At 38.0% G+C, this 22,005-nt stretch overlaps 7 protein-coding genes and 2 long non-coding RNA genes across 22 annotated transcripts; 6 read left to right on the plus strand and 3 right to left on the minus strand.

Moving 5' to 3' along the window:
• Positions 1 to 1,177: 1,177 nt before the first annotated feature.
• LOC124327335 (NPC intracellular cholesterol transporter 2 homolog a-like) lies at positions 1,178 to 3,296 on the plus strand. Its single transcript, XM_046786344.1, has 6 exons — positions 1,178 to 1,324; positions 1,426 to 1,530; positions 1,595 to 1,658; positions 1,731 to 1,845; positions 1,921 to 2,719; positions 2,815 to 3,296. The coding sequence occupies exons 1-5, from the start codon at positions 1,255 to 1,257 to the stop codon at positions 2,002 to 2,004; spliced, it is 438 nt and encodes a 145-aa protein (XP_046642300.1). The 5' UTR covers positions 1,178 to 1,254; the 3' UTR covers positions 2,005 to 2,719; positions 2,815 to 3,296.
• A 403-nt stretch (positions 3,297 to 3,699) lies between these two features.
• LOC124327232 (isoaspartyl peptidase/L-asparaginase-like) lies at positions 3,700 to 5,361 on the plus strand. The gene is made up of 5 exons (XM_046786200.1): positions 3,700 to 4,272; positions 4,336 to 4,561; positions 4,621 to 4,757; positions 4,823 to 4,933; positions 5,000 to 5,361. The coding sequence occupies exons 1-5, from the start codon at positions 3,999 to 4,001 to the stop codon at positions 5,203 to 5,205; spliced, it is 954 nt and encodes a 317-aa protein (XP_046642156.1). The 5' UTR covers positions 3,700 to 3,998; the 3' UTR covers positions 5,206 to 5,361.
• A 2,251-nt stretch (positions 5,362 to 7,612) lies between these two features.
• On the plus strand, positions 7,613 to 8,598 carry LOC124327333 (NPC intracellular cholesterol transporter 2 homolog a-like). Its single transcript, XM_046786342.1, has 5 exons — positions 7,613 to 7,769; positions 7,911 to 8,015; positions 8,085 to 8,148; positions 8,215 to 8,329; positions 8,431 to 8,598. The coding sequence occupies exons 1-5, from the start codon at positions 7,694 to 7,696 to the stop codon at positions 8,512 to 8,514; spliced, it is 444 nt and encodes a 147-aa protein (XP_046642298.1). The 5' UTR covers positions 7,613 to 7,693; the 3' UTR covers positions 8,515 to 8,598.
• Positions 8,599 to 8,704: 106 nt separating this feature from the next.
• Positions 8,705 to 10,295, plus strand: LOC124327311 (cyclin-dependent kinase 2-interacting protein-like). 2 transcript variants are annotated; one of them, XR_006915990.1, is made up of 6 exons: positions 8,705 to 8,890; positions 9,019 to 9,175; positions 9,240 to 9,318; positions 9,376 to 9,520; positions 9,582 to 10,048; positions 10,110 to 10,245. XR_006915990.1 is itself a non-coding variant. In XM_046786310.1 (6 exons), the coding sequence occupies exons 1-5, from the start codon at positions 8,872 to 8,874 to the stop codon at positions 9,776 to 9,778; spliced, it is 597 nt and encodes a 198-aa protein (XP_046642266.1). In that variant the 5' UTR covers positions 8,705 to 8,871; the 3' UTR covers positions 9,779 to 9,800; positions 10,226 to 10,295. The 2 variants fall into 2 exon arrangements, 1 of the variants encoding a protein (XP_046642266.1); XM_046786310.1 differs by having other exon boundaries at positions 9,582 to 9,800; positions 10,226 to 10,295.
• Positions 10,043 to 12,423, minus strand: LOC124327127 (cysteine sulfinic acid decarboxylase-like). Its single transcript, XM_046786044.1, has 7 exons — positions 12,023 to 12,423; positions 11,677 to 11,911; positions 11,388 to 11,607; positions 11,181 to 11,328; positions 10,894 to 11,122; positions 10,481 to 10,675; positions 10,043 to 10,393 (listed from the first exon to the last, which is right to left on the minus strand). Exons 1-7 carry the CDS (start codon positions 12,349 to 12,351, stop codon positions 10,220 to 10,222), a joined length of 1,530 nt encoding a protein of 509 aa, XP_046642000.1. The 5' UTR covers positions 12,352 to 12,423; the 3' UTR covers positions 10,043 to 10,219.
• LOC124327375 lies at positions 11,006 to 14,538 on the plus strand. 8 transcript variants are annotated; one of them, XR_006916050.1, is made up of 10 exons: positions 11,006 to 11,129; positions 11,198 to 11,332; positions 11,400 to 11,585; positions 11,683 to 11,844; positions 12,430 to 12,641; positions 12,750 to 12,776; positions 13,054 to 13,211; positions 13,330 to 13,646; positions 13,707 to 13,845; positions 14,103 to 14,538. It is a non-coding gene; the product is annotated as an uncharacterized LOC124327375 (long non-coding RNA). The 8 variants fall into 8 exon arrangements; XR_006916049.1 differs by having other exon boundaries at positions 12,755 to 12,776; XR_006916045.1 differs by having other exon boundaries at positions 12,430 to 12,776.
• A 374-nt stretch (positions 14,539 to 14,912) lies between these two features.
• Positions 14,913 to 17,223, minus strand: LOC124327382. 4 transcript variants are annotated; one of them, XR_006916061.1, is made up of 5 exons: positions 16,861 to 17,223; positions 16,494 to 16,796; positions 15,864 to 16,385; positions 15,450 to 15,779; positions 14,913 to 15,388 (listed from the first exon to the last, which is right to left on the minus strand). It is a non-coding gene; the product is annotated as an uncharacterized LOC124327382 (long non-coding RNA). The 4 variants fall into 4 exon arrangements; XR_006916063.1 differs by having other exon boundaries at positions 15,485 to 15,779; positions 16,856 to 17,223; XR_006916062.1 differs by having other exon boundaries at positions 14,913 to 15,375; positions 16,856 to 17,223.
• On the plus strand, positions 17,204 to 18,782 carry LOC124327255 (exosome complex component RRP42-like). The gene is made up of 7 exons (XM_046786241.1): positions 17,204 to 17,305; positions 17,369 to 17,471; positions 17,594 to 17,790; positions 17,861 to 18,026; positions 18,094 to 18,288; positions 18,350 to 18,505; positions 18,563 to 18,782. Exons 2-7 carry the CDS (start codon positions 17,415 to 17,417, stop codon positions 18,662 to 18,664), a joined length of 873 nt encoding a protein of 290 aa, XP_046642197.1. The 5' UTR covers positions 17,204 to 17,305; positions 17,369 to 17,414; the 3' UTR covers positions 18,665 to 18,782.
• LOC124327082 (uncharacterized aarF domain-containing protein kinase 5-like) lies at positions 18,670 to 21,705 on the minus strand. 3 transcript variants are annotated; one of them, XM_046785952.1, is made up of 9 exons: positions 21,312 to 21,705; positions 20,892 to 21,252; positions 20,651 to 20,809; positions 20,446 to 20,577; positions 20,214 to 20,379; positions 19,983 to 20,153; positions 19,276 to 19,459; positions 18,937 to 19,104; positions 18,670 to 18,877 (listed from the first exon to the last, which is right to left on the minus strand). In XM_046785952.1, the coding sequence occupies exons 1-9, from the start codon at positions 21,551 to 21,553 to the stop codon at positions 18,775 to 18,777; spliced, it is 1,686 nt and encodes a 561-aa protein (XP_046641908.1). In that variant the 5' UTR covers positions 21,554 to 21,705; the 3' UTR covers positions 18,670 to 18,774. The 3 variants fall into 3 exon arrangements, with proteins under 3 accessions (XP_046641908.1, XP_046641907.1, XP_046641909.1); XM_046785951.1 differs by lacking the exon at positions 19,276 to 19,459 and adding an exon at positions 19,626 to 19,869; XM_046785953.1 differs by lacking the exons at positions 18,670 to 18,877; positions 18,937 to 19,104 and adding an exon at positions 19,626 to 19,869 and having other exon boundaries at positions 19,272 to 19,459.
• Positions 21,706 to 22,005: the final 300 nt, after the last annotated feature.

Raw genomic sequence — 22,005 nt, forward strand, 5'->3', positions numbered from 1 at the left:
TTTCATCTACTGCGAATCTTTCATCGATCCGACACTGGAGATAAATCAGATGACATTTTAAAATTTCAAGAAACGGCGCAATTTTTAACAAATTCACCAAGTGGGAAGTTTATTTCTAGAAATGAACGATCGGTAGTTATTCAAACTTTACCAGGACGTAATAGAATGAGACTGATAATGCAGTTCATGTAATCAGCTGTTGAACTTTTAATCGATCTCTGCTGCTGCTCTTTCGCTGGCGAACTTTGGCATCTCTCGAATTTTTATTTTTTGGACAAAGAATAGATTCCAAAATCCGTTTCACTTTTTGCCGCTGCGCCATAACCGACTGAATATGGACAGATGTGTACTTTTGACTATCTAGCCCGCATCATTCTGTATTGCGGCCATTGTTGCAATGGCTGCTATTCCCAGAAATTCAGAACAATTTGGCGTTTATATAGTACCTCCGTTCAGCGTTGGAACTGGCCTAAAATGCTGCAACTATGTGAAAAGGGGCTTTTGATGGAACTTGTATCGATTTGTATCCTAACAAAAGCAGAATTCAATAGTATTCCCAACACAACACCTTTAAAAAACGGGCAAATTTTTAAGGCGAAAAAAAGTTAAGGGACGGCAGCTTGTGTAACCGTTGCATCTGGTTCTATTTTTGATTGAGGGTGACACGTAGAAAATAAAAGTTCAAACTAAATTGAATTTGACTCTCTCCATTTCCGCGTCCAACGGTGTTAATTTAAAAATCAAAAGCTTATAGACGCGGAAGAGATAAGATTTTGTCGAGTACGTCATTATTGAGATTCTCTCAGACTGACATCAATTTTTAACTTATCTGCAAAGGTGGCAGAGGCTTGCGCAGCTCAAAGTTACGAAAACAACTCAATAATGGAGATGCTAGAACTTTAGCCATGACTTACTTACCTTCTGGTTCCTGAATCGATAAACAAATAGTTGGGGGATCAGCAGGCAACTGCTGGCAACCTGTTCAAGATATTGACTTGGATTTTGTCTGGCGTGTGTAACCTATGGACTCTGTGATAGAAACACGAATCGAATGACATCCATTCCGCCTTCTTATCGATGTTCTTTGTTGGGGTTTACTGATAGGACACGGCCGCCAGACTGGCCATCTCAATGACGGAGGCGATGATAGGGTTTACATCGCGAAATAGTAAGAGACGCCATATATAAAAAGGCGTCCGTTTTTTCCCTTTAGTCACTTCATTCGCTGCAGCAACTCGAAAAAAAACGGCCAAAATGTTGAAAGTAGCCATTGCTTGTGCTCTCCTCTTCGTCGCCGTCTCGGCCACACCCTACAGGGATTGCGGTAATTCTTTATCAATATTGTTTTGTTTTTCACGCCAAGGATCATAGTCGAGAGGAAAGTTCTCCATTTTTAATTGATTTGGCTTTCTTCGCACGATTCAGGATCGACCGCCGCACTGACCGCTGTGCGTGTCCCGGGTTGCAATGCCTTGCCTTGCATCGTCTACCGTGGAACTAACGTGACCGTCGAGTACGACTTCACAGCTGGTGTGTTCAAAATAGTCGATAATATTTTTATATATTGACCGACTAACGGTTGACTTTTATTCAGTTGATCCATCCACCACACTGACGACCGATGTTAAAGGCGTCATCAGCGGAGCAACTCTCCCTTGGTGAGCTGTTAATTAGACGCAATGTCGATTTCAAAGAGCTTTTTCATTAACAGACATGTGATTGATGTGTAGGCCCGGTCAGTTCCCTCCTGCTTGCGAAGATGTGAAAGTTGGTGATTGCCCAGTGGCCGTGGCCGAACCTATTACCATGGCAACTGTTCTGGTCTTATCCCCTGCCTTCCCTTCGGTAATTATTGCCGCCAAAGAAATATCGTTCTTTTTTTGTTTTTAGTTCTTTCAATCATTCGAAACTTGTTTGTAGGTGAACGCAAAGGCAATCTGGACCCTCCGTAATGATAACGACGGTCCTATCGTCTGCTTCGAAGTTACTGTCACTCTTTTGTAAATTTTGTATCTCTGCAAACAAAATTGTGGATTTAAAAAAACTAAAATGCAAATCAATAAATCACCGTGAAATTAAATACTCAGTAATGAGTGCTATTTTACTAGCAAACTACACTTAAATATATAATTGCGAGGCTTGATGGTAATTCAATTTTAAAAAGAACAATTTCCTTTTGTTTTTCTTTCGTGCTATTGACATTGAATGATTTTCTCGGTTTTCCCATTTAGCGCGTGTTAGGGGCGTCACGTCGTCACGAAATTATCTCTGTTTCTCTCTTTGAAATGGAATCAACTTTCGCGGATTTTCCATTGCGTAATCTCAGTATAGGTCAATGGTTGGTCATAGATTATCAGAGAATGAACTGATGACTAGCAGAATAAACGCTTCGCCAATGGAAAAGATCGAATTCATAGCAGTTTTCTGGTCAATCCACACATATAAAAGCAATGATGAAAACTGAGCATGAATGTCAGTCACTTGGTTTTAAGCGCTGTTCTTCCGTCTTCCATTTCTGTCTCGATTAAATCCAGTTGATTGTGTGATTGACATTTTCACGATGGGCTCATCGATGAAGTTATTCACTTTGACGTTTGTACTGCTCGCCTTAATCGAGCTGGGCTTTGGACTTATTTGTAGTAATCCAGAAGCTTATAAAAATACCTTTGTAGCTGATCCTAAAGGTAAACAAAAAGGCGAATGCGTATCCTTTTATAAGGTGAATATTTTCTTCTATTTGTCGGCTTTTTGTCTATTTTTTCTTTTTCGTCTTCTAAAAACCCATTAATTAAGATTCCATGACTTTTATAATAGACGTGTTCGAAAGATCCTCGTAATACTACGTTATGGAGAAAAGGAGTACAAGTGAAAAATAATAAAAATATACCATACGGTACGGGAATAGCAACTTTCACCAATGGAGATCTTTACGTCGGGAGTAAATGTGGCAGACCACTTCCTTGTGGTCACGTTGCGATTTATGTTGGCCAGAATTCACAGGGGATCCAAGTCTGGGATCAATGGAAAAGTAGACCTGTTAGCAATCGTACAATTTTCTTTGATGGCCGCCGCACCAGCAGTAATGATGGAAATCAATTCTATGTCATCAACTAAACTGATTTCCATTAAGATGTCTAAACCCAAGCCGACGAAAATGTTGCAGACCATTTATCTTCTTGTAGTCGTTTTACCTAGCTGAACTCGGGAATCCAAAGGGTAGTGCATTAGTGCAATGTCTGTCATCTTACCTGCTTATGTAGTGTTAAAGAATATAATACATATGATAGAGCATTGAATAATGAGGTAAATCTTCAACTAAACTTTTGAAATTGTATTCGAGTTGCCATATCCGTTTGACGCGCAATATACTACCTTCGTCAAATTTATGTGTACTTCAAATGTCTTCACGCTATTTTTCTCACCAACAGTGGTGAAATTCTATTATATTTAAGTTGCGCAGAATGTAGACATTACTTTAGCTGCTGCGCAGACCTTGGCATGAATGCACGAATATATATCGGCTATTTTATTCTCTGACTGAAAAAGCAAAAGAGTCAGAGTAATGAAATCATTAATACAATTTTTGTTTATTTGACTAGTTTTGTGCCTTCAATTGCAGTTAAATTAATTGTAGTTTGTTGGCTGATTCAATTTTAAAAAGTGTGGGTTCTAGGTTGTCATGCATACAGACAGACGCTTTGTCGTCTGCTAATCTTCACTTCACAAAAAACTTGTTTACATTTCATAAAAATTCGTCTCGTATTTCGTACCTCGTGAGATAACCGGATCGATGGGGGACAGTACTAAAGTAGTCTGTGTTTTAACCTTTTTATGTGGCGTATTTGTTGGCTACAAACTGAAAAGTTGGCGGATTGATTGGCTTAAACACCGAAGAGAGAGACTCGCCAACAAGTTACTAGCAACTCAGAAGGAAATTGAATTGTTGTCCAAATCTGATTAAGTCAACTGTTTAAAACTCATCTACATTTTTTTTTGTCATGAGTAAAGTAGAACCTGTTGTAGTGATTCATGGAGGGGCCTGGGCGATTCCAGAAAAAATTTGTGATGCTAGCAGAAATGGGGTCAAATTGGCTGCTAGAAAGGCTTATGAAATTGTAAAAAGTGGTGGCTCAGCTCTTGATGCTGTTGAAGCTGCTGTGATTCTTCTTGAAAATGAACCTGTCTTTGATGCCGGGAAAGGATCATGTTTAAATGCTGCCGGGGAGATTGAAATGGATGCTTCTATTATGGATGGCACTTCCCTTAAAGCTGGTATGTACGTCTTACGTCTTACATCTTTTTCATGCTGTGTTAAAAGTATTTAAATTTTTCTAGGAGCAATTGCTGCAGTGACTAACATAAATAACCCAATTAGTTTGGCTAGATTGGTTATGGAAAAAACCGACCACTGCTTGCTTGTGGGGGAAGGAGCAAACATGTTTGCCAAAGAATGTAATGTGCCCAGTGTGGATCCATCAACTCTAATTACTGAAGATTGTCTGGAAGAATGGAAAACATTTCAAAAGTATACAAGTGCTGTCGATTCTTTGTTTAACAACCAGTGAGTATTTGACATTATATGAACTGTTGGAAATGAGATGATAATAATTCATATTTTAGAATCAACTCGTTGACGATCGGACATGACACGGTTGGGGCTGTTGTTATGGATTGTAATGGTCGAATTGCTGCAGCTACATCAACTGGCGGCATCACTGGTAAAAGGGTGGGTCGAGTTGGAGACAGCCCTCTAATAGGTACGTGATCCTGGCGATTAATTTTTAGAATGGTTGCTAAATGTATTTTTAATAATGATTTTCAGGTAGCGGAACCTTTGCAATCGATGAAATTGGCGGCGTGTCCTGCACTGGTCATGGGGAGTCTATTATAAAGATATGTTTAGCTAAACACGTAATCTGTTTGATGGAAAATGGTAAGAATTTACAATGTATTGAAATGTAGCAGATAAATACGGTAAATTTTGTTTATGTGCTATTAGGAATGAACGCTCAAAATGCTGTCGAACAATCCCTTCAATTTATGAATTCAAGGGTAAAGGGAGCAGGCGGTGCAATTTGCATAAGCGCTTCCGGTGAAGCTGCTTTTCACTTCACCACGGAACGTATGGCGTGGGCAATCGCCAAGGCGAATGTCTTATCATGGGGCCTCGACCCAAATGAACACAACACGGAAATGATGTCGTGAAGAATAGCTGCCATCATCTGCCTTTGACAACTATAGTTAGTGCAAAGTTACCCAGACAATTTAGGTATGTGGTGGAATTGAGGGCTGGGCTCAGTTTCCCTTTCTTTTTTAAATTCCTATTGTGAAATCGGGAAATTAATATAGTGGAAAAAAATATCTTTTCGGTTACTGTGGCCTTGAAGTTGTATACTCATGTGTCAATTTTAAGCACATGCTTTCGTTGAATTTGCCGTCTTAATATGGCAGTGTTTGTTTTAGAAAAAAATATTAACATTTCGAATGGCCTTGTGTTATATGTGGTTTTAGAATGGACTGATAACTAGGCGGCCTTCAGATCAAAGAAATCGACTAAAGGCTCTGTCGGTCGATTCCCTACTTAGATATTCATCAAGGTTGAAGCTACCCGTATCCCGGGATACGGTCCTAAGACTCCTAACCGTGATTTTTAGCCATGTATCAGATTGGTAGTTACTAGTTAGAACAAAATAAGTGGTTGAAAGAACTGGTTGTGTCTGTTTGCAATGGACTCGTCAACTCCACGGAATTTCTCGTGGTTGGAGGATGGTAAGATTGCCGCCTTGGCTTTCCCTGATAAGCGCGAAGATTTGGAATTTCTTGCCAATCAAGGCATTCGATATCTCGTTACTTTGACCAAAGAATCGAAACCACGCGTGGAAGAAGTTCCGGCATTAATTGGCATTAACATTTGTGTTGATGATTACTGCACTTTCACGTTGGAGCAGGTTCAACAGTTCATTTCAATTTGTGAGAAGGCTTTGGCAAAAAAAGAGGTACTCGAATTATTCATTTAAATTTTGAAGTCAAACTTAGTTGGATTAAAACCTCTACATGTCCGCAACGCTATCGCAGGGTGTTGCGGTTCACTGCCGTGCTGGGATTGGGAGGACTGGAACCCTACTTGCGTGCTATCTTGTGAGATTTAAACAATTAAAACCAGAAGAAGCTATTCTGCATGTAAGAACTGCGCGACCGCACTCGATCGAAACGCTTGAACAAGAGAAAACCGTCGCTGATTATTTTAAATTTTTGTACCTAGAATAAGCCTGTTAAACACAAACGAATGAGACGTTAACTCTTTACTATGCGACTAACAATTTTTTTTTGTAGAATGTGGAATGTAAGTTGGTGGTGGTGGGGGGGGGGGGGGCAGCGGCTTTTGAAGCTTTCAAGTTTGAAGAGTGTACGTCTCTACGATGCATTTTAGATAGGGCGCCTACCGGTACTTTTTGATGACTAAAGCATCGAACTTTGATACTTACACACCTCTTATCGAACTCTTAAAAATTCACTGTTGGAAACGATGTTGGGGAACTTGTTAGGTAATTTGTAATTGATTTCGTAACATTTTCGCATGCTATCTTGTCTTCGATACTTTTTTTTTTTCATCTTGACTTACAAAATTTGCACGAAACTTGCCTTAATTCATTGTTGAAATTTTTTTATTTTGAGATTAATTAATAATTATACATATTTTTTTACTGTTGGTGAGATGCAATACTACCTATCAAACGTTGAAATCTGGCTGTATAGTTTGAAATATGACCGAATAATGTTATCTGTCAAAAGAAGCCTATTCAGATAAATATCTGACGATTCGTCATGAGCGGCGTTCTGGCGCGTAAACTTGCTGATGGGAAGTACGCATGATTTGAATGAAAATGACTTTGCTTTCTATTTCTGTCACCTTATCCCTATCATTATTTTTTTTAGATTATTTACTATTCTGAATCAAAGTAAAGGTAAGTACAATAATCTTAAAAAACTAGAGCACATAATACTATTTTAAATCAATGCATACTGCGCGGTCATAAATTACCTGAACGATTAATGTAGCATTTTCTTCAATTTTCCTGTTTTATCGCCAAGCATTCGCTGAAAAATTGTAATGAGTGTTAAGATTACAGTTAAATCCTTAGTAAAGAGACACCTCACATACCGTAATAAGGTGCTGCGTTACACTCAACGTTATTAGGGATTGGAAACAGAAACGCTAATGTCAAAACATAAATTGACACGATTGATGCTTTCACCCAGGAAACATAACGAGATTGCCCTATTGAACTTTGTGAACTCCTATGTTATTACGAGTGGTCCAGTGATCCATGGAATACGGAAGAGATAATTGTTAAAAAAAAACGTGTCTAACTTCCGCGTGTCATGGAGAATAATACAGAGCTGTCAGAATGATCCCGATGACGATCAGCGATAACTTCTATCAAATTATGACGTTCTAGTGAGGAGCGAATTGATTCCCGAATCGATAAAACTGTGACACAACTCTTAAGAAATGGGCCCATTTTAGACATTACGCCAAGTAAGTAACTCAGAAACAGACACGACCAGAAAGACTTCCGCATCCTTATCAACAATGTAATGTGCACTTTGCCAGACGATGATCGGTATAAAATGAGAGTAATTATTGCCGATACTTCATTCGCTTCAACCTCGAACGAAAACAACCATCGAAATGTTCAAGTTAGCCATCGCAGCCACTTGTGCTCTCCTCTTTGTCGCCGTCTCGGCCACTCCCTACAGGGATTGCGGTACGTAATAGCTTTTTTTCTTTAAATTTTTTTCTTTTTAAAAAAATCAATTTTAGTATTTAGTGACTCAAATTAGCACCGAATTATTTTTGAATTTTTCCCTCTAAACTAATTTTCTCTTCTTTCTACGGAATTAATTAGGATCGACTGCTACATTAACGGCTGTTCGTGTCCCAGGCTGCGACGTTCTACCCTGTATCGTCTACCGTGGAACTAACGTATCAGTCCAATATGATTTTGTCGCAGGTATCTATTCTACATAATAAAAAATTAACTATTTTTGTGACTTACTAAAATGAAAAAATGCTAAAACAGTTGACTCTACCAACACACTGGATAGTGATGTAAAGGGCGTGATTGGTGGCGTTACTCTACCTTGGTATGCGTGATATTAATATAATATTATTTAGGCTATTAAAAATATTATTAATTTACTAACACTTAGGCCCGGTCAGTTCCCTCCTGCTTGTGAAGATGCAATTGTTGGCGACTGCCCAGTTACCGCTGGCGAGTCTATGACTATGTCAACTATTCTGGTGCTATCTCCGTCCTTCCCTTCGGTGAGTGTCACCTGGCTCTTGAATCTTGATTCACTAAACACTGCACTATAAATTGAAAAAAAGAACGAAAAATTTTACATTTGAATCTTATTAATTTACAGGTGAGTGCTAAGGCCATCTGGAACCTCCGTGACGATAACGGCAATCCTCTTGTTTGCTTCGAAGTTACTGTTAAACTTCTGTAATTGGACGTAGCCTAGTTTTGTCGAAAATATTGACTGATTTCTGAGTAATACGGTTCTGAATAAATTTCCTTGTAGTTCCTTGAAGCTGGCTCGTTTTTTTTGCTTTCGTTTGAATTTCGGTAAAATTTTTTTGGCTTTTTTTATTTACAGTTCTCTCGATTGCAGTAAAAATGGCAACATTGTCTTTTTCGTCTGCACAGTACTTTGGAAATGGAAACGAAACGTGCGAGCGCGAATTGGTGCAAATGAATTAAACAGCCCACGCCTGTTACTGTTAGTACTTTGTACTTTTTAGATAAAATTATTTCTACGTACTAGGATAATTGGTACAAGATTCATCTCTTTTCTATTGTCTGTATGGATAAATCATTTACGTGTGAGTACTGAGTTGATGTGTGACATGCAATTTTTTAAAAACTTCCTTTTAAATGTTGTGTACTTATGCTTGGTATGCCAATAAGATTTTTCTAGTTCATCCCTGTTTAAATATATTTTATTTTGCAGTGAGCAACAGCCCATCACCAGTGAAGAAATCTGGAAATGCTCAGCGGGCATTTGAATTAGCGGGTGAGTTGTATAGTCTTGTGCAACAATGGTACCTTTTAATCTCCACTGGCAGAAACATCATAAACAACATTTTACAGCTAAAAGCTGTATCATGGTAACTACCAAAAATATAATTGACTTTTGCAGTTATTTTATTCATTTTGTTTTTGACTGAATAGGAACAATCCAGAACTTTCTGTGAGCAACAATGAATTAGAATCCCAATGTGATTTACTTGGATCAGTTGTTTGTGAAATGGTAATCACCGAATACTGAAATGTTTCTTGTAATTTCACTACACAAATATTATTCCAGGAAATGCTTCCCAAACAATTAGAGAAAATAAGAGATCAATATGTGGCACTAGAAAAACTTGGAGAACTGCAACAAAAGATGGGATCAAGTACAAGTGATTCTTCCACATTTGTTCTGTTTCTCACTTGGTCAACTTCTAAATTTGGTAATCACAACTCATTTTCAACATGTATAACAATGCTAATATTTTGTTGATATGAATGTAGTTGCAGTTGTCACCTTAATTAAAGATGCTTTTGCCAAAGAGCTTCAAGTGAAAAAATGTATTGCAGAAAATGTAGCTCATTGCCAGCAAAAACAAATGCTTGACTTGCATAAAATAAGTTGGGTTCATCAAGTATATGTAACTCCTGATGTTAAACTCCAATTAGAATCACTTTTGGTTGAAACTGGTCAACGCTGAAGGAAATTTAATTGCGTTTGAGGTATGAATATACATGGGCTATTTTGAAAAAAATTGCAGTCTTTTTGAAGTTTGTAATTGAATAATTTTAAGAATCTTAAAAATATCTTAGTTTAATAATAGTGGATACTGAGTCTGTTTATCTTCTTCCTTTCCAATAGTATAGTATTTATTTTTTAAATGTGTCCATGCATGTTACATCAAAATATCTGATTTATTTCCAAGCTAATCGTTGCAGGAGTGAATGAATGAAAAACAAATATATATCAGGTAAAACATTTTTATTGGAAGAAATGTTTCCGAAATTAAATATCTTTAGTATGGTTTACAGGTTATCGCGAAATTTTATTGATTTAAATAGTTTAAAAACTTATTTAAATCATTACTTCGGAATAGTTTCTCTATTGCAGAAATTGCCTCGATCTAATATATATATATTATTTAAAGGTCACACCCAAGACGTTCTATCTCTTCGGCAAAAAATTCCATATCATCGATAGTGACAGCAGAGCTTTGCAAAACAAGGCGGAAAAAGTTTGGTAAATTTCTCAACGGTTGATAGGTTATCATCATGCTGCCCTTTTTGATCATGCGTTCTTTGATCTTTGGAGCGATCTAATTATAGAAATCCAGTAAAATGACATAATTAGTATACTTCATTTATCGACCAGTAGCATCAAGTAAAGTCATGATTTTGTATACTTTGTGCAATTTTTCCTCGTAATCTTCGTCGTGTTGAGCTCCCTGAAGGCTCGGTGGGATATACCAAAAACAAACGTTCACAAATGGGGGCTCTTCGAGTACTAGTTGAAAGCCTTTGCGATTGCGGATAAATGAAGTGAAATAAGCCACATTTTCGAACAGTGTGTCTACATGCTTTTCCAAACCTAGACTTCCCTGTTTTTAACGTTAGAGAAAAAAAAAATTATGGTTAAAGTAACTTGCTAGTAATGATTGATTCAGTATCCCTTTTAAACGTATGTCTTTGGTAGCATAATCTCTTTCGGTAATCTATTAATCTTGTTCAAAATTTCAGTAGTTTGGTAAACAACGAAAAGTTGGCAAGAATGCAGAATGGGGTTTAAGTTTCTTTTCGATGTAGGTGAAAAATCTACCTTTGCTTGCCACATAAACCAAAACTTGAGAACATCAGCTCGCCTGCCGCACTGCAGATATTTGTCTCCTACGTCCCACTTGGGATCATAAAACTTATCTTTCTGAAACAAATAAGAAGCTGATGCGGAATTGGCCTCAAGCAAAAGGTCAGCATGGCGAGTCAGGAAAGTTGAACATTGCTGAGGCACTCCGAGCAATTTGTGTGGATTCCATGTGACAGAATCAGCTCTGAAAAGTACGAGTATTAGGGTTCTAAGTTTTTCCCTTCTAAATTTTTAACATTTACCGTTCGATTCCTTTTAGAATATGGCGATGCTTCGTGGACATTAGCGCCCCACCCCCCCACGCCGCGTCTACATGCATCCACATACCAAACTCTTGACATATGTCGGCAATGCCATCAAGCGGATCAGTCGCGCCTAATACAGTGGTCCCTATGTATGAAGAATAATGTTTATAAGATGTTGGATTCTAGTTATCATTTCATATTTACCTGCCGTGGCAGATACCATGAATGGCCTGGCATTCTCATTTAAAGCACGCTGCACTTCTTGTCGAAGATGAACTAAATCCATTCGACCACTAGTATCCACATCTACCAGATAAAGATTCGACACACCTATTCCCAGAAGAAAACAAGCTTTCTTGATCGAATAATGAGCATCTTTGGAGGTCAGCACTACGAGACGAGGTGATCCAAATGTTCCCGTTTCCTTAAAAACAAGAAAATGTTTGCTTTTATGTTATTTGATGGTTTTATTTGTGAAAAATAAATTACTTACTTTTAGGCTAGGCATAGCGCGATGGCGGGCACATTGAATGCCGTATATATTAGCCATCGAACCGCCCGGGCAAAACACTCCGTCTCCACTACCGTCTGGGAATCCTACCCATCGTCGCATTTCACGAAGAATCTGGTGCTCGAGCAATGTGAAAACTGGAGCAACTTCGTAAGTATAAACGCTGGGATTCAACGAATCTGTGACCCATTGGGCTACAAGTCCGTATGGATCCAGACTAGTTTAATCATAAAAATGATGTAGTTTAGTTAATTAGGTAACTAAAACTTCGAAAACTCAACATCACCCATAATGAGTTAATATAAATATGTACGACTTTTTTTTTTACCTTGAAAATAGCTGGTTAATGAAATGTGGATGACCCGTTTTCACGCTATATCGTACAACGTTCTTGATTAACTGAACTAGTGTTTCGTCAGACTGCGGATTCTTTGGTAGTTCTTTACCCAGTAAGGTCAACAAACTCTCTGGTTCCATCCATTCGATGACTAAGTTGTTTCGCGATGTTCCCTCAAACACTGCTTCCTTTAAAACAATATCCACGACTTTCCGCATGAATTGTTCGTGTTGCTCTTGGGAAGGTTCGGTTTGAAACCAGCCGATTAAAGCCGGATTTTCCATTTTGCCGTCTGATTTCACTTGATTTTCATTTTGCATTCTAAAAGAAACTGTGAGCGCGTTACCTTGATGTTGAGTTTCTGGCAGGCACTATACGACTGTCGATTTGTGTTTTAGGCACCTGGTAGTTTATATACTCCCATCGTTTTAGGATTAGGAGCCATCCAATTCTGATCGCAACGATGCGTTTGTGAACTGGGCAAGAGGAAAAACCAAAGATAATTAACCTTGTCCAAAGACAGGACACGCTCCAAACGAAGGATTTCCTTCGGAACCAATAATTTACAAAGGAAGACATCAATTGAAGATTTTGTCTTTATTTCACGGCGGTAAATCTGATATGATTGATTGTCAATTACTTCCGATCAATTAAGCCTTTTTATGGTCGGCTTTTTTTACGCAACATAAAAATTGCACTGTGGGGCGCACGCCGCTAGAACAGTGAGACTGATTCAATTTCCAAGGTAATTTCTTTCTTTTAATCTTATTCGACGATAAAGAAAGTCTAAAACCCAAATCCCAAACAACTTATCTGTTATCCTGTCTCTTGGTTTGTGATTCTTCTTTCTGCATAAAATATTTACATAAAAAGATAGTCAATTGGAGCATCAATAAAGGTAAAACTGTAAAAGGTGTGCTGAAGTGGCGTGATTTGCTAATTATAGACATTCTATAGACTTGTCCTGATTTTTCTCTTTATTCAACATTCTAACAAATTTTTTTTATCACTTTAAAAATTAGTCGTTAAGCTGAACATTGCAGTCGGACCTCGGACTTTTACCGCTTTAGCTGATTGCCTGATTGGCTGATTTGGCTCTTTGCTAACTCTTTGCTAACAAATAACCGTTGCTGCTGCTGCCTTACAGCCACAGGCAGGAAAATTATTCTTTTCTTCAGATGTAAGTTTAATTTTTTGTCTTGACCCCCAACAATTTCTGTTAATATTATAGATTTTTATGTTGAAAGAGTTAAGAAGTCTGAAAAGCTAACTAAAAAGTTTGTGTATTTGTGTCATAGGGAAAGCTGCTGGAGTAATCTGGTGTTGATGCTCATTACATTCATTTCGTGCCAGATTGCCAGCTATTGAAAGCCGAAAGGCATGTCAAATTCAAGTTGAGCTGCTGCGTGCTGTCTGGAAGCAAGCAATCCAGCCGTTGCGTTCAGTCATTTGAACAGGAATCTAATGGCTGTCAATAGGTGGCTGTCAATAGTTGGCTGAAATGTCCACCAGGTAGCGCGAGTGTCTGCCAGGGATGCATTTTGGCCATTTTGTTCCAAGACGTAGCAGAAATGGGTTGCTGGTCGTGACATTTCTCACGATGAAAATTGAAAGGGTATTTATTGTTAATTTCCTATCGTTATTGCATGTAAAATGTTGATGTGAAAATTTACAGGTGATTTAGCATGTGGAAACCACTTTGCCAAGTCATTCAACTCAGACTTGGAAGTGCCTGTACATTGCCGAAATGGCGTGCCTCGTGCGTCTCGCTGCTTGTTCTTAGGCGTATGTCTCATCCCATACAACAGCAAAAAGTAATTATTTTGATCAAATGTCTTGCAAAAGTACCATAGATTTAACATTGACTTTAACAGATTTAAGACTAGAGAGTAGACCAATTTGCCACGCTACTATAGAAATTTTCAATACCTTGCCTTCGTAAGATTTTAGATATCAAAGTTATTCTGTTGGACTGCATGGTTTTCTGTTACTCTTTGTATTCTTTTGTTATAATGAGTATGCATGTGTACACAGTTGTGTTTCTCGAAAATAATTTTCTTTTCTCAAATAGGTATAACAAATACTTCTTGAACGCTGTTGGTTTCCTTGTTGCTGCCAAATGGTGAAAGGAAGAAGAGTACGAAGACGGATTGAACCATTATATGCAGCATGCGGTTGCAGTGTAATCCAGAAGTAGCTGTGATGGTGTTATCCTGAAATTGCTGTGCCTGTTGTAGCTGAGCTGTTCCATCTGGGTTCCTGAGTTGAAAAATTTTGTGTTGTTGTTTGCCTGCCAGTATTTTGTGTTGTAACTTCAAATAGTTTGATTTGTCGTCTTTTGAGTTTTCATTCAATCATGCAGTATACGACTGAGGCAACCTGATCAATATCAGATTTGACACAGTCGAGAACTGCTAGATTAAACAAGCTTTCTGCGCCAAACAAATAATAACTTGCACATAACTTGCATCATGTTATTATCGCGGTAGAGAAAGCGACAGGCCCCCTCCCCTGGGGGTCATAGGAAAAATAAATGCATGTGAATATTAAAAAATAAATTTTAAAAGCAATAAAAATTTCTGATAAAATTTTTTCGCAATGATTATTTAAAAACTTCGTGTAAGAGGTATTTTTTTAAATTTTTTTTCAAAAACAAGTCTGGACTTAGCAGAAATAGGGGAAGAAAAATTGGTTTGAATTTTTAATGATGAAAAAGTTATTTATTGAAATGTAACAAAAATGAGTTTAGTTTTTATTGTGTTGTATTTTGCAGGAACAAATATTTGTAAGTTTACATAGCACTCAGAAATATTTCTCACATCATGCAATTATCAGCAGGAGGAAAGGTACTTTCAGGAGAAAATAGAGACATACACGTGAATTATCGATCAATCTTTTATTTCAGCAATCTTTCAACACATCCAGAGAAATATTTCAGAACTTCGATGTATAGGAGCAACATAAGTAGTGGTGACATAGTCAGGAGAATTGCTGGTGAAATACATATGAACCTCAGATGGTAGTAGTTTGGAGCGGGGTAATACTTAAATTCCTCGATGTGGTATACCAGGCAGCGTATGTGGTTGTGTAATGGGCGGCTTTTTCGGTGTAGTACTTGGGGCTGCGGTGTTGTAGCTAGGTGTAGCGTAGGTCGTGGTGAAGTAAAATGGAGCATCACTGTAGTATTTCCATTCGATGTAGTACGAAAGAGCAGCTTCTGTGTAGCAAGTTGGGACTGCGTAATACTTGGCCGCCTCAGTTGTGGTTGTGTAGATCGGGGCAGAGTAGTACTTCGGCGCTTCGGTGTAGTATTCGACCGTTTTGGTGGAGTAATAAGCGGCAACCTCGGTGTAGCAGCTGGGAACAGAGTAGTAATTAGGAAAATATGTGCAGTAAGTAGATGAGAACGGAGTAATACTTAGGAGCCTCGGTGTAGTAGGATAGGCAGCATACGTAGTCATGTAGTACTCCGTCGCCTTGGTGGTGTAGTAACTCCAGGCAGAGTTATACTTGAGGGCGTCAGTGTAGTGCCTCGGGGCAGCGTAAGTCGTGGTATAAAACCCCGGTGCTTTAGTGGTGTAGTACTTGAAGACCTCGGTGCAGGAACTGGTCGTTGCGTAAGTTGTGTAGGAAGGCGGCGGAGTTGCGGTTTGGTTTGCGCCACACCAAGGAGACATTGGTACACCAATGGTCGACCATCAAGGCATCAACGATACAAAACCCAACAGGAGCACGACGCCATAGTTATCTAAACAAGAAATAAATTTTAACATTAGAACATTAGAAAAAAATAAATTGATACAAAAATCAATGTAGAAATAAGAATATTTACCCATAATTGCGAATCGGTTACACGATGAGAAATGCAGTTGGTGACAGATAAGGCACTGCAGTTCTGGAACGACTTCTTTTTTTTTTAGACGACTCCTTTTACGCACACTAATACTTCGGGACGTCGGTGTAGTAGCTCGGGGCAGCGTAGGTTGTAGCGTAGTACATGAGCTCGTGTTGTAGTAATGAGGGGCCTCGGCCGAGGCAGAATAGTCAGCATACGTAGTTGTGTAGTATTCCGGTGCCTTAGTGGTGCAGTACTTGGGAGCCTCGGTGTAGTAATCCGGCTCTCTGGTGATGTAACTCGGGGCAGAGTTATACTTCGGGATTCAGTGTAGCAGCTCGGGGCATCATGAATTGTAACACTCTTGAGCCTTGGTGGTGTAGGAACCGGTTGTTGCGTATGTTGTTGTGTTGTAAGCCGGCGGCGTTGTGGTTTGGCCTCCACTATACCCAGGAGACACCGTTACATCAGTGATTCGACCCAGCCATCAACGTTACAACACCAAACAGCAAACGACGCCTTAGTTAAATAGACAGTAAACATATTCAAACATTACTATTCAATAACTTGTATATCAAAAACAAATAATAATTAACAGAAAACTCCATGTAAAGACAGAATATTTACCCATGGTTGTGAACTGGCAATACGGTGAAGAAGGCAGATGGAGAGTGCGCTGCAGTTGTTGCCGTGTCGGAGATGCTCACACGACTGCTTTTCTATCGCCGTTTCTCTCGCCTTTTATACGATTTTTTCTCAGCCTCACCTCTTAAGCCTTGCGGTTATTTTACCTGCTTGATAATGATGCAACACGTGTCGTTCTCACCCAGCCTCTACTCCACTGCATGACACGTTTTACGTAAAGATCTCCGTGACCTTCGAGTGTGACTGTCCTTTCCTTTTGCAGGTCGGACGTTGCTGGGGATGGGTCTACAACAACCAATATCAAAATGAATACCAAATGGTTATGTAAAACGTCTCGTTCTCACCCAACCTCTACACCATTGCATGACAAGTTTTACATAATGATCTCCATGACCTTCGAGCGTCAAGGACATGCAAAAGCTGGCCTTTCCTTCTGGAGGTTGACGTTGCTGGGGGGGTGGGTCTACAATCAATAACCAATATGAAAATGAATACCAAATGTTTATGTAACACCAAGGGTTTGGAGAGGTCTCTCCATGCCCATGGTAAATGGTAACACGTATAATGTAAAACGTATGGTAACACGCATAAAATCATGTATAATGTAAAAATAAATGGCGTACAATCAATGTGCGTACTGTAGTAAAAAAACGCAATTGGCAAATAAATAAACCAATTAAATCTGTCTTTAGAATCTGAACCTGACGGATGTCCGACAACGTTGCCCTACTGTAGCAGACAACTGCCGAGTGCAGACATATACAAACATACTAGCTTAAAACTAGTAAGGTCTGGTAAGGTTTACAGTTTACTTACATTCCCGTGGTATTTTGATTAAAGTCATCTGCGTTTGTTAGTTGTTACTGTTTTCTGTATCGTTGGTTACCTTTGAGCTCCATATCAATGGCAGAAATACTTTTAAGCGAAGCTGAGAAAGCATTCATTCATCATGGTGTCCAGGTAAAATTAAATTCTGTCGGTCTTGCCAGTAAAATTTTTTGGTCTGTAATACTTAAATCAATCAGCTCTTATAAAAATAAATTGTCCTTACTTAACAAAATTCAATTTTTGAAATATCAAAGGATGATTTACGATGTGATGGTAGAACAAGGCTGGATTATCGCCCTATAATTCTTGAAACTGGATTAGTTTCAAATGCCAGTGGATCGGCAAGGCTGAGACTTGCAAACTCTGATATTCTTGTTGGAGTTAAAGTAGAGCTAGCCTCCCCTTTACCTGATAAGCCCAAAGAAGGAAGGCTGGAGTTCTTTGTGGATTGGTCTGTTTAAACAATAAATATAAATAGAATTTAAAAGTTTTTATGTTAATATTACTCTTTGTTAATTTAGCTCTGCAAATGCAACGCCAGAATTTGAAGGGAGAGGTGGAGAAGATCTGGCAAATGAAATTTGTAGATTCCTTCAAAGATCTTATGCTTCAGGTGATACAATTAATTTATCTGAACTTTCTGTCTTGACAGGACAGCAATGTTGGGTCTTGTATGTTGACATATTGGTAATGCTGGTGTGATATTTCTACCAATCAACAATTTCTCATGAAATATTTTATGGCATTAAAATAGATTCTTGAATGTGGAGGGAACCTTTATGATGCAGTTTCATTGGCTGTGAAATCGGCTCTTTATGCAACACAAATTCCTTCTATTAAAGTAGCAACTATGGACGGGGATCAACCTGAACTGGAGCTCTCTGATGATCCTTATGATACCAAGAGACTGAACACAGAGAACATTCCTTGTGTAGTGACTTTGATGAAGGTTTGAAAGTTAAAGTTTTAATTTTGAAATATTTAGTCGAATACTGTGTTTTCACTTTCAGATTGGAAACCATTACCTAGTAGATCCAACACCAGAAGAAGAATGCTGCAGCTCTTCTGGTATTGTTGTGGCGATATCAGGCAATAAAAAAATTACTGCCGTTAGGAAAATTGGCTCCGGAAGTTTGCATCCAGACAGCCTGGTGTCAATGCTCAAGGTTCGAAATTTTTCTATTCTTTACAATCCCGCAGTCTAATGTTTCTTGTTTGAGTAGACGGGAAGTGAAGTAGGCGCGGTGGTCAACACAATTTTGATGAAAAAGCTCCTAGAAGAAGAAACGTTGGAAGTATCCCAAAAAGTTGGCTTCATGCGGTAAATGGTTTTTAACACAAAAGGATATATAATTGAATATTTCAAAGGAATTCTTGCAATTACAAATTTCACGCGACATTTGTGTCCTGCTACTAAATACAATTTCTAATGAAATCACTCAACCATTTGTACGACAATGGTCATATCAGGTGCACGACCAAGCCAAAATAACACACGAAGGCCCCAAAAGGTTAGCCTCATCTGTGTTTTATCCCACCTGTTAAAAAAAAAATTCACTGAGTTATCACGTAAATGAAAGAGACATCTGAAAATTACCACAATCGCCAGTCAAATAGAAACTGTTGCAAGACTCCTTGTAGACGTTGACCAAATGAAGCACCAGGTACGATGAAAAATCCTCGAGTAGCACTTCTGGCCATCAATGTATAACGATCGACAAGACTGCCATGGTCTTTGGTTATTGCCCTAACTGTATTTATGTTCCTTTATAAAAAAAGGAAAAAACAAAACAAAACATAAAATGAATCTGTTAATTTTAAATTAGAAAGCTGTCCTTAGTTAAAACCAGTAGGCTGATACAAATTTATCAATTTTGCTGCATCACACAGCTCTCTAAGGATTACAGCTTATTGTTAATTCAATATCTAGTATTACCTAATAGTTAAAAGCATTGTTCTTGGCATGGAACGAAGGTTATTCATGATCATGTCGAAACGCTGCCCCGCCATTTCTTGCATGTATTTCAAATCAGTTTCAGAAAGTTGATTTAAGTTGGATAAAGCGAATTTCTGATTTCCGATGGGTCTTTGAAGAAGCATTTCAGCGAAGAGCAAATAGTCTATACAAAAAAGACCGCGAAAGAGTTTCTTCGTTTTATCTTATTTAAAGTTTCAATTTAAAACAATTCTTAAATTAACGTATTGATGCAGCAAAATTGAGAATCTGTTGTACACTTCCTGACCTAGTTCTAGACCAACAGACCAACAGTGCAATCAGCTAAATACCTAAAAATGAGCATCAATTGAGAAGGCATGGCCCGGAAGCTATCCATCATCCTTTCATGAATTTCATCCATTTGAATTCGAATTGCTTGACGTTGTTCGGTTGTCATCTTCTGCCATTCTCCTACTTTCGGCCCCTTGTGATCGTAAAACGAAGCAAAGACCTGATTCACTGAATCGTGTTCAGTTGGCCATGGTGGCGCTGAAATATAGCGCTGTGACACGGCCATGCAGAACAATCGGTAATCTAGTCATAATACAAACCCATTCCAACTTTCAAAATTGTTACGAGAAAACATTTGCCTAACGAAGTTTCAAATGACAACGCAAATACTGATAATAGAAAGAGAAACAACTAACCATTCACTCCAAGGGCAGCGGCATGATGCTTCATTCCAACGTGATCGTTTAGTACTATTGAAGACCACAAACGACAAAGAGATTTGCGAACAGTAGACGGAAGCTCTTCATATAATCCGTGATCCAGCAAAACTATCTGTGCGTCGCCTTTTTTCCCTCGACGAACTAAGACTACAAAGAGATAAGTAATTAGAGTCTCACTGAAACAACAAGAACCAATTCTTTGATTACTGTTTCCTGGGTGTGGATCAGCATGGACAAAACCAGTGTGAAAAATTTGTTCTGCAAACATTTCAACCAGTTTGTGGCTAACATCTTTTATTGAAAATCCTGCTTTTTCTAGACTGCCTGTATCACTCACTTTAATCCCATCGATAAACTCTGTCGTTAAGACTCGCTAAACAGTTAAAAAAATTTATAATATACCCTAACGAAGTAATAGTGAAATTAGTGCATATATTACCTTGCTAGTCAGATCCCAAACGACATCTGGGACATAAACATAAGGCAACGATGACAACTCTTTGGCACATCTTTCACCATTGTGTCCTTCATTGACGAAATCGAGTTCTTTACAAAGAGTACCCTTCAGATCCTGCATTAAATATACAAACATCTTTAACCTTAATACATAATAGCACGATTTTTACTAGTTGTTTCGTTCGTACCTTGAGAACCCATTTAAATTCAAATTTTGGATGCATCCAACTGATCAGTTCTAGTAGCAATTCGATTGTAGCAATATCACCATTGAACCGATCCTGCAAGTCAATATACTGAACCTTTACAGCAACTTCTTTTCCATCTTTGCATTTGGCCCTAAACACCTGATCAAAAATTCTGATTATTTACACATGTCCCTGCTATCTATGCAATCTATTACTTAATCTATTACAACTTTATATTTACTTGAGCCAAAGAAGCTGCAGCAATAGGTTCTTCATCAAATGCCTCAAATAATTCTTTATGGTTCTTCCCAAATTCTTCTTCAAACAGCTGCCCAATCTCAGTGGCCCCTCTAGCAAGACATTTGTCCTGAAGCACTTTAAGTGTATTAAGATATTCTTTTGGTAAAATGTGATTCATGGAAACCAGGCCTTGCCCAAGTTTGATATACAATCCCCCATTCCCAAGACAGCCAGCCAGAATTCGGTCTGCAGTTCTTTGGTGTGTTTTCTTTAATTCTTCCTGATATTCAGCAGAGTCTTCATCAACATTTTTCAATGACCACCAATAGTCTGTTGATATGGTTACTCCTATCACAAGGGATCTTGAAATAAAATTTTAATTTTGCTAGATTTCCATGAATAAAAACTTAGCTTATAGTACCTCAAGAACCTTCCTATTCCTTGAACTGTTACTCTGACTCTGCGTTTTTTTTGGTTGTCAGCTTGAAGATACCAGATCCCAGGAACAGCAAAAGAAGCTCCAAATAAAATACTCCATTTATTCTTAGTTACTTTTACAACTTTAACATTAGTTTTTGATAAAGAACTACACTTCCTTATTACAGGTTGACTATTTAAATATATTGACTTAAATAGCTTAATAGTCTTTAGGGATGAAAACATGGCTCTCTCCAAATCTTGATATGGAATAAAATAATTGTTTTAGAAAAAAGAGTATAATCTAAAAACTATACAATCTTGAATCTTTCTTCGATTCACGCACTTTTTAAATCAACTCTGTTATGCAATTTTTTTTTGTCTGCTAAATGTGCTATTCTGCAATTCAGTTTCGTTACAACGGTGTCATACCACCATAGTTCTTTACAGAATATTTATTAAAACTTAATAAACAGATAAGAAAAAAATTTAAATAACTGAAATGATTTTTCATGATTTTTTATTTATTTTTTTTTTATTTTGAAAGATTTTTTTTTTATTTTGAAAGTAACAAAAACGAAATGACAACAATGGTTTTTTTTAGTTGTTATTATTTTGATTTTTTCTTCTGCTAAAGAATAAAACTGTGGTATACTGATATCAGAGTTATCAGAAATATCAAGCTACTATAAAACGTT

This window comes from Daphnia pulicaria, chromosome 2, assembly GCF_021234035.1.
Source record: "Daphnia pulicaria isolate SC F1-1A chromosome 2, SC_F0-13Bv2, whole genome shotgun sequence".
NCBI lineage: Eukaryota > Metazoa > Arthropoda > Branchiopoda > Diplostraca > Daphniidae > Daphnia > Daphnia pulicaria.